The sequence below is a fragment of the Notothenia coriiceps genome, unplaced genomic scaffold, assembly GCF_000735185.1.
Source record: "Notothenia coriiceps isolate Sejong01 unplaced genomic scaffold, NC01 NC01_scaffold00018425, whole genome shotgun sequence".
Classification (NCBI taxonomy): Eukaryota; Metazoa; Chordata; class Actinopteri; order Perciformes; family Nototheniidae; genus Notothenia; species Notothenia coriiceps.
The window spans coordinates 533363-550830 of record NW_011351126.1 but is presented as its reverse complement, the minus strand read 5'-3'; the positions used below and the strand labels follow the sequence as shown (position 1 = coordinate 550830).

Genomic DNA, 17468 nt, shown 5'->3' with positions numbered 1-17468 from the left:
TGTGGCTGTCCTACGGGTGGGGCTGGTCGGGATGGCAAGCTGCTGGTCTGCTGCTCAGTCGCATTGAGCAAGAATTGCTTCAAAAGCCCCTGACCCCATGCTTCCTTCACCCAGGCTCCGGCACGTTGAAAATGGGCCTTGGGATGTTGAGGCTGCCAGCTCTGGGCTCAGGTGACAAAAGGGCCATGCCATGCCACGCTGCGGCCCCTCAGTGCCAGACCTTGAACCAGTCTACTTCTCAGTGGCGATGCTCTGGCCAGTGGGTATGTATGTCTCCTCTTGCTGTTGGTAGGGAGTGACAACCGGCTGGGGACTACTTTTGAAGTGCCAGGTTTCCTTCACTGGCACTCTAACTTCTGTGGAGCTGATCTTGGTTTACCACATGGCCAAATATTGCCAATGCTGCAGCGTGGCTGCATTTGTAGCATCCCCCAGCACCAAACCACAACAGCGCTCTGACGCGCATCCTCGTCCGCAGTAGATCGTGTACAAATAAAGTAAGTACCAGGTGTTGTTAACATGCGTATAATGAGATTGACATGAGCGAATACAAGGGATGGCCAGATCTGGGGAGTGGGAGGGTTTATTTTTTCCATAGTTTGTCCTCTTTGTCTGATTGTTCGTTATGTTTGTTTTCTGAATTTTTGTAATTTGTGTTGTATTGGTTGTGATTGTACATTGTATTTTTTTTAAAATGTGATTACATTTTGAAAAACATTTGATCAACAAAAAAGGATTTTGGTTCAGGATCTAGACTCAGTGTGTAGTTTTATGAATTAATCAGATGCTCTTTACATTAGGAAAACACATACCAGTGTCCAGAGGGAGTCACACAAGCTGTGCCTATATAACCAAACAAATTGACAAGATAACAAAATCCTGGAATCTACACACAGCAAATAAACTCAAATGACACAACGAGATTGTAAAAAGGAGATCACCAGTATAGTCGATATAAAACTTTCCGGTTCAATCTGAGAGCAACTTAAACAAAACACTGGGAGTGTCCTTGTTCTTGTGAACACTAATGTTATCCATAGCATACACACTCGGTATACAGTACACCCGTTCTAGTTCTGATTGGCTCTCTAAGGTTGCATTCTAGGCTTCTGACTGGCTGTCCAGGTTGTCAATCACAGCCATGTGGTTCATATTATGCTAGTCGACTCGTAACATCGCTAAACTTTTTCTTGACGGTTTTCTCAGTCCAACTTAAATGCCTATTGATAACAGTACATAAATTAACACAGCCCTGCACACTGCCAGTCATTATATGCCGGGTCTGTGTGTTCATCAATCTTCTTTTTCATTCTCCTCCTTTACTTGACTTGACATTACGTTAAACATTGCACTCATATTACTCACCGAAACCTTGTAAAGCCGGTCCCGCCATTGCTGGCTCTACAGACCGACTTACTCCCTTTCGGTATGTACAGCTCTCAACGTGCCCGATTGAGTGATTTATTTTCACTTCGTTTTATACTATTTATTCTCATTCTGAAAGAATGAGGTGAAATGTGCCAACGTGACGGTCATCTTGTGTTGGTGACGTTATTGGTCCGGACCAGAAGACATGTAGTTCACTGAGCTGGCTTAACACAAAAAAATTTTGTTACTTTCACAGTTTACGGGACACATTTTAATTTGTTTGACTGGAAAATGTTCTTTAAACTTGACAAACATCATAGTGTCATTCGTGGCACCCCCCATTCAAACGGGATCCAAAGATACGGTTTTCTCTCTCATTGAATTCAATGTATAATTCCGCTTCGGGGTCCTATGGAGGTCCCGGAAGGGAGGATTTCGCCTCTCTATGATACCACGCTGCGGCCAGGCAGGGAAACATGTGACTTATCAGTAACTTTAGACAATCGTAAAACAATTTTAAACGAGATTTTGATTGTAGATTATACATTTTACTGATACAACTATATCATATTTACTTGTTCTTTAAAAATACAATACAAATAAAATAAAAAAAATTTTGGAAATATATATTTCTATTTATTTGAACTGTAATGAGAATCAAACATGTGGGAAGAGGGGGGCCGGCCTTTAGCCCTACTGCGTCAACACTGTCTTGATCAGTAGCAGTTCCTGCTGATAGCCATTCATCGAGAGCTCTTGACAAGGTGCTGAAAGTCACCTAAGCACTGAGTTAATATAATCAGTCCAAATCCATAGCTGTATCTCCTGCACTCACATCTCAACTACATGCAAACTAGCTGTGTGTGCTCATGCTGTGTGTGATTATCGAGAGCCCTACACCTGAATACCTCACTGACGTTCTCATGTCACCAACCCCCGGTCCTCTGATCCACCTCAGCCGGTTTCTTTCCGACCTCTGCTGTTCTTCATCACGAGCTGATTGGCCTGGACAGATGGCTTCCCTGTGAGCAGCGCTAACGATTAACCATCTGAATCATTAGGCTCATTTTTCATTGCCATGTGCCACACTGCGCGCTGATCAGGTTCCTGCGACCCTTAGTCAACGGCTGAGAGCTCCCTGACCTCCAGCACTATCCGCTGAATATTAATCAGTATACTCATGTAGCTCAAAAGCCCTGATCAGAACATTGTTCATGTCGTTAATAGCCATCTGCACGTCTAGAGTCAGTATCTCCCACATAACCTGGACACCATGCTGAGCTTTAATGTGACTCTACTGAGAGCATAATGACGCCAAGAAAGCGTAGGCTCTCTGTAAAATTAGTCACATGTATTCTGGCTGTATGTTTTCCTTTAACTATCATTTTATAGTAGAATCCAGACAGGCTCCTATTATCAAGTATGAATGTTTGTGCAGTTGCAGCATTATAGACTATAAGACGAAGTTTAGTGGCTAGCTATTCCGCATGGTGATTTACCATGTAACCTCTGCACATGCATGGCAAGTTAAATCATCAGATTACATATACAATTGCTCACTTTCAAATCAGTGCTGGATCCAACTGGGAGTCCACGCAGCATCACTTCATGAATATCACAACTAGATGTCTGACATGCCTGCCTGTAAGAAAATAGACTGTGGCTATTAAGTTGTCATACGATCAAGTGATGCTGAGTAATTCATGTTGACGTTACTAGTCAATCTATGCTCATCGCTGAAATACCCCATAGTATTATGTACATTGAACCTAGCAATGCTTTAGTAGTATTGTATAGCCTTGTACAGCAGACTGCACATAGCACTGGCTTATAGATGTTCGACTTAGCCCAGATCTGGGGGGGGCTGCCCAGGGTAGCTCTGTGAGGAAAAAAAACAATGTGACATTGGTGCCTCATCCTAATTTCGCGTTGAGTATAATAACATATAATTATGAGAATGCAATCGAGAGGAAATTGCTTGAGTGGGAATGGCCTTATGCTGAAGAGCTGACGCTGAACTGTATGCTGGAAATTAATGTGAAGAAGAAAGTGAAATGAATTTAGATTGAAATGATACATGAACACTGGGGCTTGAATGTGTGATGAGGAAGAAAAGAAAGTAAAAAGCTTTGGAAAGCAGCAGAATATTGAACTGCAAATTTTGAACTAATTTGATGGTGCGAATGATCTGTCGCCATGCCAACGGCATTTGATGAACATCCCATAATACGCTTAGATGTGTTGTGGCTGCATCGTTACCAAAGCTGTGAAGTTTTGGCGCCGTTTGGAGTATTTTTTCACTGAAGTAAGAGAAAACCGTGTTTCATGGTGAGCATTGTGTTTGCCTTGTCAATGCATTCGTAGAAATTATCAACACTGCATTAGGATGTACAATTCACTCTCTGTTCTGTTGATCAACATTGAAGGTTCTATCGAGCACTCTCTGTCTATTTCATGGATATACATTCTCTCATTAGGAGTTGCATACTTCTTCTCTTCTCTTGATCGCCCTCTCTCTCTCTTCTGATCACCCTCTCTCTCTTCTCTGATCGCCCTCTCTCTCTCTCTCGGCATCTCTTGATCGACCCTTCTCTCTCTTCTCTTGACACACCTCACTCTTCTGATCACCCTCCTCTCTTCTCTCTGATCACCTCTCTCTATCTCTTGATCGCCCATCTCTCTCTACTCTTGATCACCCTCTCTCTTCCTCTTGATTCGGCCTCTCTCTCTTCTCTTGATCGCCTCTCTCTCTTCCTCTGAATCCGCCTCTCTCTCTTCTCTTGAATCGCTCCTCCTCATTCTCTTCTTCACCCTTCTCTATCTTCTCTTGATCGCCCTCTCACTCTTCCTTGATTCGCCCTCCCTCGTTCCTCTTGATCCGCTCTCTCTCTTGATTCACCGTCTCTCTTCTCTTGATCGCCCTCTCTCACTCTTCTTGATCGCCCTCTTTCTCTTCTCTTAGATCGCCTTCTCTCTGTAGATCACTTCACTGTAGCTCTGTTCGTCTCCACTTAGTTGACTCTCTTGATCACCCTCTCTCTCCTTCTCTTCTTGTCGCCCTCTCTCTTCTCTTGATCGCCATCTCTCTCTTCTCTTGATCGCCCTCTCTCTCTTTTCATTGATCACCCTCTCACTCTTCTCTTGATCACCCTCTCACTTCTCGTTATCACCCTCACTCTCTTCTCTTGCATCGCCCTCTCTCTTCTCCTCTTGATCACCTCTCACTCTCTATCACCTCTCTTCTTCTCTGATCGCCCTCTTGATCTTGCCTTTCCATCTCAATGGCATATGAATGACACCCCATAATTGACGTAGAGTGTTGAGGGCAGGACCGTTAACCATTATCTGAAGTCTGCTGCTCTGGAGCATGGTCCAGTTGGAGTGATGACATCATCGTGTTCCATCACACAGGTGTTTATAATTGAGCTAACGGGTGTCCAGGAGATCAAAGGTTTCCATTGTTCTGAATTGACAGATAAACCTGTTTACATGTGGGGAACGTTTTGTCGAAGAACCATAACAGATATCTGTGAAATTTCAAAGCGTGAAGCATGTCAAGGAAGTTGAGTATCTGAAGTGTAATTTTTGTGTACTTTCGGTTAATAATGTGGCCTTTTTCGCAGTTTAACTAAAGGTGTGCGGCTGCTGCTGTGAGGAAATATCTGCCTGAAATTACAATGGGCTTTAATGGAGGCAAGTTGAAAGTTTTTGTCACTTCATGCCCTCAAGAGGCATTTTTTTAAATTATTTTTGCCTAATTATTTGTCGTTTTTCAAGCTATGAGATGTTTTCCTACATTTGTCATGAAAAATTATGTGTCAGGAATGTAGGATTTGGGAATTATGGCAGTTTTAAAAATATATATGAAGGCAAATTTCAAGATTTCCTACACAGCTGTGACATCACGCACTCTAGTTAATGTTAAAATCTGAAGAAAGCCTCTTTACCAAGGTCTGAACAATGTTTAATATCTCTAAAAGTAAGAATCAGATTTAAAAGTCGTGTTACACGAATAATGTCAGAAAGATGTGTAACATTTTAAAGTTAGAATGAGGTTTCTGAGTGAAAGTATGAAGGAACAGTTAGCAGTTGAAGTTGCATGAAGATTGTTCAAGTCTGAAGATTTTCTCCATTGACTTCCATGTTAAAAATGTGATGAATTATGGGATGTATCTCTGGAATTATGAAAGTTATGAATGATAAAAGTAATATTACTCGATTCCCAACCGAGCTGAACGTTTTGATGTTTGAACGTAGTTTCTGCGATGTTCAATGCGGGAGAAGAAGACCTGCAAAATAACGGGCGGAATAAAATTAAAGAATTTTGTGCGTAGAAGAACAGATAGTTGGAATGCTGTTAACAGCATTACACTAAATAAATGCACAATTAGTAGGGATGCTCCGATCGATCGAGTGATATTCACTCTCGGTTGATCGATCGGTGCTCTCTATATAGGCCGATAGTGAGAGCCGATCACATGACGTAGAATACATGACACTTTTCTCTGTGCGCGGCAAAACAAGCTCGCCAAAGTGGCTTCACCAGTCTGACAGTATTTTAAGGTGTCCGAAAATGACAATAAAATAGTGGTATGCAACGTGTATGAAGCAGAAATCCTGCAGCTCTGTCCGCTGTGACGGACCGGTGAGCGTAGCGAAACACACACTTAGGCCCCGGCCCCACGAGGACGATAACGGTCGTTTGCATTACTGTTTAGTTTCATATAGACCGTTCTGCCACACTAGGACGACCGAATATGACAGTAAACAACTGCGGTAACGATAACGGGTCCCAAGGTGGATAGCACGGCATACGCAAGGCTCTGGGGGGTCCAACGGCTCCGTGTGTAGGACCTATACGATCTTTTTATGATAAAGATGAGGCAATAGCCCCACCTCTCCCCACCTCTGCTGCTCACCCCCGCGTCAAAGCAAACTACACACTGAATTCAGAATATTTATCTTTCTCTCGATATGGACATAAACGCGAGTGAAGTCTAATCTGACAGGACGGAGACACGCAGCTCTGCTCACCTGCAGCTCCTCCCGCTGTGATGCAGCGGTGAACGGAGCAAAACACACACTTCAAGTCAGATCATCACCCTTAGCTATTTTAATTACCTCTCAAACTACCTAAACTAGTTATAAATATGCTTATTTTTACTGTCGGGTCACTCATTACTGGATCAGCTGCTGCATGAGACAGACACTGACGCTGTCAGAAGAGAGGGAGGAAAAAGAGAGGCTCCGTGTATTTTATTATTATATAGAGTCATTATTCATTTGTTTTAAAGCTCAATAAATAACAAAGAAGACCTTTGACCGGCACTTTTATAATTTTGTCCGGAAGATTTAAACTTTAATTAATACATGTTGACTGGCGAAAGACCCCCACCGCGGAGAATAAACAGAAGGGTAACCATGACAACCATGCTTCTTCGCTGCTTTTGTGGAGGAAGTTACAGCGCTACGTACAGGCTCGGCATATGTACTGCTGCTTTTTCCAGCGGTTGGAGCTAAGCGGAGCTGTCTCGTGTGGACAGAAACTATCCGGTGAATATTGCGTGTGGACGGAAGCTTTTTTGCAATTGCGTTAATCCTATGCGTTTTGCCGTATGCGTCCTCGTGGGGTCGGGGCCTTAGCTCCACATGACTTAGTACCCCCCATCACTAGTCCTGATTATGCTGCATGCCCCAGTCCCTCTCATGTCTCTAACAGTGGTTCCTCTCTTCTGTGTCTCTCTCCTCCTTTCATACCTTTTTGCATGCGATGTGTCTGCTGTGACTGAACAAGGGTCTAATGCCACGAGCAGGGGAACAGGTAAGTTTAGGACCATGTGACATTAGAAGGATGAAGTAAAGAATCTAGCTACTCTGCATCAGTCAAAGACCAAATTAACAGGCTGCTTTTGCTGAGACATTGCTAAAATGTGTCTTGCTGGTGGGTGTACGTGCAGAGCTGTGTGAACAGGTAGCATGTGAGTTGTATCAGGGGCTCAGCTCTGCTTTTTCAACCAGCATGAAGGCCCCTTTCTGTTAATGCTTTCCCACCCTGGTTGGATTACCTGAACTCTTCACACCATGAAATACAAGAGTAACGATTTGTCACATAAGAGTCTGAAAGTTTACATTTAATACTCCCCAAAGAAAGTGGAGAAAGGTTTATTGACTTCAGAGTGAGGAGATTCTCAACGAGTACTTAAAACGAATAGAGTTATATATTGAGATAAATAAATGTTGTTACTGGTGCGTTTCACCATTATTAAATCTCAGCTCTCTGTCTGAGTTAACATAAATATAAGCAGCCAGCTGGAAGAGAAAAGATTGATAGTGGCCTCAAGATGGAAATGACACGTAAGACACATTTTACAGTAGGATCCGATATCTCCCGCTTGACTTCAGGAATTGCAAAAGTGTGTCAACAGAGACCGCCAACATCTGTCAATGTCAGCAACAAAGGAACATAAAAGTCTAAATGATCATTTTATTCACATCAATGTAATGAGCTTCATCCATGAAGAGTATTTCATGTCTGCTATGTTTTTTATAGGTTCATTTTGAGTTTATCAATGAACATGAACTAAGATATGGAACTTATTTGAAGTCAGATACACATCTGATAACAAGTAAATCACTTTAAGTGCTGAGGAGCAAATATCTGTTTTGATTTGTTCTTCTGCACGCATAGATGGACGTACATGATGCTAACCAATGGTTAAACACTACTCCACTGATCAACAGGTCAGGACATGACACATGCAGCAATCAACAAAGTATAAGGGAGGAAGAGACAGCTGATAAACACGTGTAAAGCCTTAGAGATGGGCCTGACACGTTCACACACGTGTGTCAGAAACACTGACACATTAAGTACAATAAAAGTCTTTAGGGTATCTTTAGCACTTGCTAAACATGCTCTCTGCCAATGTTTCAACATGTCGAGCAATTTCTTTTTAGCAGCCCCTATAAAGGTTTTTCTTTCAAACAATGACATGAACACCCCTCAACAGGACGGTAATGGTGGTTTGTGTCTGCTGGTAATAAAGAGGCTTTAGCAGGATGATGTGTCCTCACTTTGTTTGACTGCCCCCAAGTGTGAAAACAAACAAACCATTTTCAATGCACCTTTAATAAGTTGTCTCGCGTTTCACCTCAACATGTGCTAAATGCGTTTCAACCCTCTTCCAAACGGGCTCTGCACAGTTGTTAAAGTAATCATAAGGTCTACCAATCAACTGTATAAAAGCCAGAAACATCAGATTTCTTCCCATCAATAACTTGATTTGTAGGTGCAGCACTGAGTGTGCAACCAAAAGGGAAACGCTCAGCACATTCTTGACTGTCATGTCACTACGACAAGTGTGCTTATAAGCCAAGCACCTTAAATATTGTTGGTGAGGCAAAATAAAAAGGAGTTATGGTCTCGGCCTGAGAGAACAGAAATAGCAACCTGACAAGCAGACAATGGAGTGGTGGCTTTTTGGATAGCTTTACAGACCCGCAGCCAAAATCATCTATTGGTTTCCTTTTTTTACCTCGGCAGGGAACTATTTGTAACGATCAGGTCCTATTTGTGGTTAGTCTCTAGAGTATTGGCTGGGGCCGAGAGGGTGAAGAAATATTATATATTATACACAGCAGACATGTCTGTAAATCATCTAGAAGAAGCATCTTCCCCAGGAAAGGAAGAGTGGAACAGGGACAAAGAGAATAAGGAAAAAGAAGATTTCCAGAACATTGCAAACCAATCTGTCATTTGTCTGCCTCCCTGGGTTCTGTGGGAAGGCGTCTGAGGCCAGAGACTGTCAGAAAATACAAAGACAGAAAGGATGGTTTTGCAAAAGAACCACAGCAGTGAACACTCCACTCGATAGGCTAGAGGAAATGTAATTTATAATGAAATGAGATCCACAGAGTTTGGTCTGCTTTTCATTCCACAGGATATGCATAGTTTTGTGCGTGTGTATTTGCTCTGAGAGGGGCATGGTTTGAGTTGTGATTCTAACTTTGCCTTGTTACCTTGACCTTTTGCAACCAAAGTTATACAATCTCTTCTATAGATCTGCACTTGTCTAATCTACTAAAGCTGTAGAAAACCAAGATGTACCTGAAAACTGCCTCAGATGATATGATCCCTCTTTTTCCATCATTACTTTTGGCTTTTTTGCCAGCTCATAGAGTCCTGTTGTGAACGCCTAAATGTTCAGTACCCCAAAGTTCTATGTTAGAAATGTATAGTAGGGATATTTGAGGAGTCCATTTCTGACATTTTCAGGATCAAAAATGTCAGGTTTAACCAGAAAATGTCCATATTTGTACTCCCAGTGGACTGAATTTGATAAATGTTTTGGTCCATTTTTAAGCTTTAGGGGTTAAATGGTGACGCAACTAAACTTCTAGCACTTCCTATCTCCCACGATCATGCAAATCAATTTAACTGTCAAACGTTTCAGTGTGACCAGAGCTTTAAATATGCATGTCCACCACCTTTGACTGAATGTTGGTACATTGAATAGAAGCTCAAGGACAGATTCACCTCTACTATAGCTATTCACCTTCAAATGACTGCACCGATATGTTGGATTCCGCTGATAATATATGTTTTTCTTCCTCTCTTTCTATCTGCCTATAGGGAGCACCAGGGGAGCCAGGTCTTTCCATCATTGGACCGAGAGGACCTCCTGTAAGTGTCTTCACCTCTCCCTACACATAATAAAGCTCTTATCTTCAATCAGAGCTGCCTGCATGCTAAGCTTTTTTATTAGCTACCATTTCAGTAGACCTCTGCTTAACACATCGTGTTCTTAAACAACAGACTTCTCGCTTACGTTGATTAAAGTAGACGTTTGGAGGGACGTGCTCTTTCCTATGGGCTCAGAACAGTCTCATAATACACACATGCACAAAGAAGGATTCACACTTGTATTTCCGGATCCACACTTGTGTTTTTCAATGCACACACAAATGTGTTCCGTTTCATATACATGTAAATAAAATCCAAATACAGATTTTTTTTTACATATATGTATTTTTGATCCTCACATATTTGTTTTCCGTTTAAATCCCCGAACCTGCAAACACAAACCGCTTTCTGTGCACGGATCGGTGTGCATTCGTGTGTGGGTTTTTTGAGACTCCCCTGACGCTCACCCGATTCGTACTTGTAATTTTTTCTATCTATAGCCAATCAGATGTCTCCTTAATTCTATGCCAATCACATGAGCGCGCCCCCGAGGGTATGACTTATTGCGTTCATGACACTTCATATACGCATTTTGCGCTGTCCGGTCAGCTCGCTAAACAGTGGGCGGAGCTTCAGGTGATCATGCAGAGCTGCGTGTCTCCGTCATACTCACCAGCTGATCTGATCTCTCTCGCATCCGGTTATTCTTCACTCACGTTTATGTCCATATCGATCAGATCCAGCTTTCCTGATCGGCCTTTATAGAGAGCACCGATCAAAGTATTAAGAGTGAATATCAGCTAATCTGTAGCTGTTCCCTCCACACTCACAACAACTTCATACAGACATAAATTAAGCACACATTTAAAACGGTTTTGCCTGCCGTTTTTGTGTACACAAGCATTCATTAATGGTTCGGAAAATGGCGCTGTACCTTAACAGGGCTGCCAACATTTGAGTTCAGCTTGGATTGAGATTTGTTTTTTGGTGAACCGAAAAAAGAAACGTTCATGTGTACAGTGTTACAAATGTATTGAACATGTACAAACTAGGGTTTCCAATTAATGTACCGGACGCTACAATTGAATACGCACATACAGTGTACCCACGACTCTTACAATGAAGGCTCGATAATCAGCTCACAGCATATAAAATGGCACATAGGTGTAAGCAGAGGTAAAGTGCTATTTTATAAGTGTGGGGGGCTCCCCCGGGAAGATTTTTTTTTTTAAATATTGAAGTTAAATGCATCAATCTGGTGCACTTTGAGAGCAAAATTAAGAGATCTATGGATACATCTCTCAACACCCATATGAAACATAACTGTAAACAGATTTTCTTTTTCTTTATGGATATTTTACAAATCACTCCCATTTTAAACTTTATTCTTGTTTTACTGTCATACAGTATTTCATAATTGTTTTTCATTTACTCTCATAAATGGTGACCAAAACGTTTGAGACCCACTGAGATAACTAGACTAAAGTTAACTATTTAAACACTGAGTGCCTTACCTCACTGAGCTGTAGTTATCTCTCAGTCTGACAGGAGAGAGCTCTCACTCTCATTGTTTTAGAAACAGCTTCTAATATCCGTTAGCGCAGCTAGCTAACCAGATGCTAACAACAACAATGCAAATAGTCAGTTTGGTAGAAATATACTGTATAATAGTAAAGTTACTTAAGATGATGTCATAGTTATTGAAGATGTCACATTATAAATATTCCTCAAAATTATTCAAAAGCATATTCTTCCAAACTCTCTGCTGTAGTATGACCACCAGGAGACTATTGATGTGTGTAGTGAGTTTGGTAGTAATAAGCTGTATAATAGTGAATGAATATTATTGTATTCTCTTTTTTCGGAGTTTCTCACAACGCTGCAGACGGCCCCTGAGCACTCGTTTCTTCTCCGGCTGCAGATAGAGACCAATGTAATATGTCCAGCTCGGAGGACGGCGCGTATTGGCTTTTTTTGATCAAAATGTGATTGTAGTTCGTTGTCAACCTTACCACGGTACTTAGGAGACGTCATTTGTGTATGAATAACGTTTTGTTCATGAGTTATTGATCCGTGAAATCAGAATCTCGCAATATCGTTATTCCAACTTTACTGAACTAAGCCAGAAGACCGTCTCATTTCGTAGACTGCTCGTTTTGCTGTTCCTTCACTTTATTATTATATTTAGCCAATATACATTTATTTTGGACGAAAATTTAGCGTGAGGAAAGGCAAGTGTGGCGTGAGTGCGTGAGATATGGGTTAATTGTGTGACTCTCACGCTCAATGCGTGAGTGTTGGCAGCCCTGACCTTAATAATATAAAGGCTTGTATTTGCGTGCATTTCCTGTTCGGAAAGTGGCAATGTACTGAGAGTGGAGGTGTCCTGAGATTAGCGCCTGCAGGCAGGCTCCATGGACCTGTCAGCTCCGGACAGCGCAAAATGCGTACATGAAGTGCTACGTCATGAACGCAAGAAATCTACCCTCGTGGGGGAGCGCTCATGTGATTGGCTTAGAATTGAGGAGATATCTGATTGGCTATAGACAAGGCCGGATTAACCATATCGGTAACCTGGGCAAGTGCCCAGGGGCCCTTGAGCAAAGAGGGACAAGATGAAAAAAAAGAAAAATTATTATTTTTATTTCTTTTCGGGCACAACCTCACTCATCATACATTGTTTTAAATGACACTCACTCTTTGCCATAAATAACACAGCTTTTCTATAGGGTCAAATTAATATATTTTCTAAACCGTCTCTGTACTGTAGGTCTCACTCAAGCCCCCAGGAAGTGCGCCGGACTCTTATGAGAATATTCGTTGTGGCCAAACGGCAGTACTACACCTCCGTTACGGCCCCTACACATGGCGGCGTGTGTTGCCACTTCAACGCTTCTGCCCATTCACTTGACGTCACGATTCGCCGAACTGCATTGTGGGAGCAAAGCGTAGCTTCTCTCGCGGTGCTCGCTGCAAAAGTAGAGCAATGTTCTACTTTTGACGCCTCGATGGAGGCGTCAGCCAATCGAATCATATGCCAGTACAAGCTCTAGCCAATCAAACCGCGTGCTTGTGTGTCTGGGACGGGAGATTCATGTGATTGGTTGTTGGTCGAGTTTCAGCCCCCCCCCGCCGGCAAGCGACAACGCAGGCCGCCATGTGTAGGGACCGTTAGGTTGCTGGGCCCGGAAACACTTTTTCCCATTGACTTACATTGGGAAAGAGTGGTCTGTAAATCGTTGGATAATTTTTTTTAAACTACCCAGTATGAACGTTTGTATAGCCCTTATTAAAAACATTCGGTCCTCAAGTTGTAAAATAATAAAAATAAAGAAAAGCCCTGTGTTGGAGGTGAGTAGTATGTAAAAATTTACGTGAGTGAGAAACGGTTATTTATTGTGTCGGAAAAAGATATCCCAGTTTGAATTATATAAAAGATTTGCAGAGACATGACATCCAGAGGTAGTTCGGGGGTCCTTCACGCGGCCTGAGAATACTCTTATAAGCAACACCAGTTTGCCGTCAAATGCATGTGGAGGCAAATGCCGGATTGTACCGCCGCAACAACGGTGAAGTTGCGAAGGACGGGTAGGGTGAACTGCCAGTGCTAAGCGGCTTGACGTAACACCCTCGTTTCCATCGTAAGAGAGCGCCACGAGCGACGTTTTCATCTCGTTACAAGATGAAACTGCGGAGCTACCTCCGCAGTCGGTAGCCTTGTATACGGTCATGTTCGAGATCGGTTAGTTTGGCGCACGGAACACACAGACCTGCCCTCTAAGTACCACTAACGCAACAACCAGCTCAAAAGTCGGGGGGGGGGCGGCCGTTCGCTGTTGCGTCCGGCGGTACACATCCCTGGCAACCAACGACCCGGGCCTTGTGAAAAAAGGGTAACTGAATGTACCCTGTTCATCACCAGACATTTAGCAACCTATTAAAAAAAAATTTGATGGTCATACTTGCAAAACTATCGGGAAATTTTTGTAGCCAGGAGTTCAAACATTTTACACGATTATTGTATAAGACTCAATAAAAGGAGTCGTTAATTACTTGCGCGTAGATTGGGTGCCCCTGGCCGCGACGGGCCGTGCAAGTTACAATGCACAAGTCATGATGTACGCAAAATGGAAATGGGTACCGACCGTGTTATTCTTGTCCTGGGTATAGCGAATGACGGTCACTCGGGTGCCTCCGACATTTTACCTATATAACGTGTACAAACGACATTAAGTTAAGTTTTTTCAATTGTGTAAACTTTTAGTGTGTAGGACATTCTCACCTCCTAAAGCGTCGGAACCATATAATGGTGTAAAAATCGCCGTATAATAATATATATATTCTATAATATAATATGTACCAACCATAAATTGTTTTTTCCCACAATATCAGACACAACATCACACACTATAACCAATAAAATAACCTTTGTAAAGATGTGGAAAGGAAGTTTCATAATATATACCAAAAACAATGACACTCCATGAATGTACTTATCCAGTGTCAATGATAGAAAATGAGGTAGTGTAAAGTTCTCTTTATCGATACTAATAAACATTGAGGTGGTGTCAGTCATTGAGGTAGTAGTCGAAATTAAAAACTATTCTTAAATTGAGTGTTAACCTAGAATTGTCCGAAGTTTATTTATGTAAATTATATAAGGTTCACCAAAGTACATGTTGGTGGTGTTCATAGTACGATTTAGTAGAGACAACGAAACTATAGTGATCCTAGGACAATAGCGCCTTATATTTTCATGTTATTGCTAACTACACATTGAATCGTATTAATGATTCGATCGGCGATCGACCGGGCGCCCGCGGAGCAATTATAGTTAGGTAATATTGTTAGGTCATGGTACGACAGTACTTGCAACGCCACGCAAATGCACATGCGTTTAACTGCACGAATTACACTTGTTCGGAAACCCCCCGCAACCAATTTCAACGGGTACGAGATCTCCCGCGTGTATGCCCATTGAAGGAGTCCGTACTGCCATTAGACACTGCAAAGCGAGAGAGTTTTCAAACCGGCAAAATTAGAGTACGCGGTTACTTGTCGAGAGTATCCTTGGTGTGGTAAATAGATGTAGTAAAATCAACACAATTAAGAGTTACAACATTGCTTTATTTTGAGAGCACATGAACATGTTCGGCGGTCAGTATAAACCGTAATTCACCCCACGACGAGACTCCAAAACTTCAACTATATATGGATCCATAAGGACCGTGTATGTGACAGAACCTAGGAGATAGGTAACATAGAAACAGAACACTAAAAAATGATTTTCCCGTTTCCGATCTGGATGAAACAACTTGATACACGCGGACGCAGGGACGAATACCTGTTATCCACACGCTAAACTGTACGGTCCTAACTGACCTTTATAGATTTATAACCCGTACAACCATATTAACCATCCGCCACCACAAGAACAACAGCACCCAATCCCCCCCCGTACTCGCGAGTAACGGGTCCCCCGGGGACCTCCATGATTAGGCCGGAACCGATATCTATCTTTTTAATGTTCATGTTTAGCGACTAGACGGTCCCCTCAGAGTTTTTTGGGTGTGTCCTTACGTGTCGCTAGGCACGTGTCTTCGCCCAACACAAACGTCCACGTCTCCAAAATTTGCCTTTTTGTTTAATTACACCTCCTAGTTTAATGATACATTTTGAAAAAAGACATAAACCTAAAATAAATGTACATAATACTTTTTTCAAAATGTATACATAAAACTAGTGAGTGCTATAAACAAAAAGGCAAATTTTGGAGTACGTGGGACGTTTGTGTTGGCGAAAGACACGTGCCGTAGCGACACGTAAGGACACACCCAAAAAACTCTGAGTGGGACGTCAGTCGGCTAAACATGAACATTAAAAAAGATAGATATCGGTTCCGGCCTAATCATGGAGGTCCCCGGGGGACCCGTGACTCGCGAGTACGGGGGGGGATTTGGGTGCATGGTTGTTCATTGTGGTGCGGATGGGTTATATATGGTTGTACTGGGTTAAATCAAAAAAAACTTAAAAGTCAGTAGACCGTTACAGTTTAGCCGTGTGATAACAGTTTTCGTCCCCTGCGTCGGTGTATCAAGTGGTTCCATCCCAGATCGGAAAAACGGAAAATCAATTTTTTAGTGTTCTGTTTCTAATGATTACCTATTCTAGGTTCTGTCACATACCGAGTCCTATGGATCATTATAGTGAGTTTTGGAGTCTCGTCGTGGGTGAAATTACGGTTTTATACTGCCGACCGACATGTTTCATGGCTCCTCAAAATAAACAATGTTTGTAACTCTTAATGTGTTGATTTTATACATCATTTTACCACACCAAGATACTACTACGACCAAGTAACGCGCGTACTTCTATTTTGCCCGGTTGAAAACTCTCTCGCTTTGCAAGTGTCAATTGGCAAGTACGGACTCCTTCATGGGCATACACCGAGTATCTCGTACCGTTGAAATTGGTGCGGGGGTTTTCGAACAAGTGTAATTCGTGCAAGTTTAAACGCATGTGCATTGTCGTGGCGTGCAAGTACTGTCGTACCATGACCTAAACACAGGTCTAAAAAAAAAAACTAATGTACCTAAACAATATACCTAAACATAATTGCTCCCGCCGGCGCCGTTCGACGCCGTTATCGCATCAATTAATACGATTCAATGTGTAGTTAGCAATACATGAAAATATAAGGCGACTATTGTCCTAGACACTATGGGTTCGTTGTCTCGAACCAAATCGTACTATGAACAACACCCAACATGTACTTTTGGTGAACCATTTATATATTTTTTACATAAAATAAAACTTCGGACAATTCTAGTAACACTCAATTTAGAATAGATTTTAATTTCGACTACTACTAATGACTGACACCACCTCAATTTTATTGTTACGGTATAAGAGAAACTTACACTACCTCATTTCCTATCATTGACACTGATAAGTACAATTCATGGAGTGTTCATTGTTTTTGTTATTAGACTATTATGAACTTCCCTCTTCCAACATTTACAAAGGTATTTATGGTTATAGTGGTGTGATGTTGTGTCTGATTTGTGGGGAAAAACAATTTTATGGTTGGTACAATATATATATATATATATATATATACCGGCGATTTTGACACATTATATGGCCGACGATTTAGGAGGTTTGGGATGTCTACACACTAAACAGTTTACACATTGAAAAAACTTAAACTTAATGCGTTTGTACACGTTATATAGGTAATTAATGTCGAGCACCCGAGGACCGTCATTACGTATACCCAGACAAGAATAACCACGTAGGTAACCCATTTCCATTTTTTGCGTACATCATGACTTGTGCATTGTAACTTGCACGGCCCGTCGCGGCAGGGCACCCAATCTACGCGCAGTATTACGACTCCTTTTATGAGTCTTATTAC

The 17468-nt window shown here is 42.0% G+C and overlaps 1 protein-coding gene across 1 annotated transcript in view; it reads left to right on the top strand.

Annotated features, from left to right (window-relative positions):
• The window catches only part of psme4b (proteasome activator subunit 4b), a 51220-nt gene that overhangs the window by 2425 nt on the left and 31327 nt on the right, over window positions 1-17468 (top strand). The window contains exon 2 of the mRNA XM_010777686.1: window positions 115-263. Coding sequence (XP_010775988.1) covers window positions 115-263 — 149 coding nt within the window. The remainder of the gene's footprint in view (window positions 1-114; window positions 264-17468) is intronic.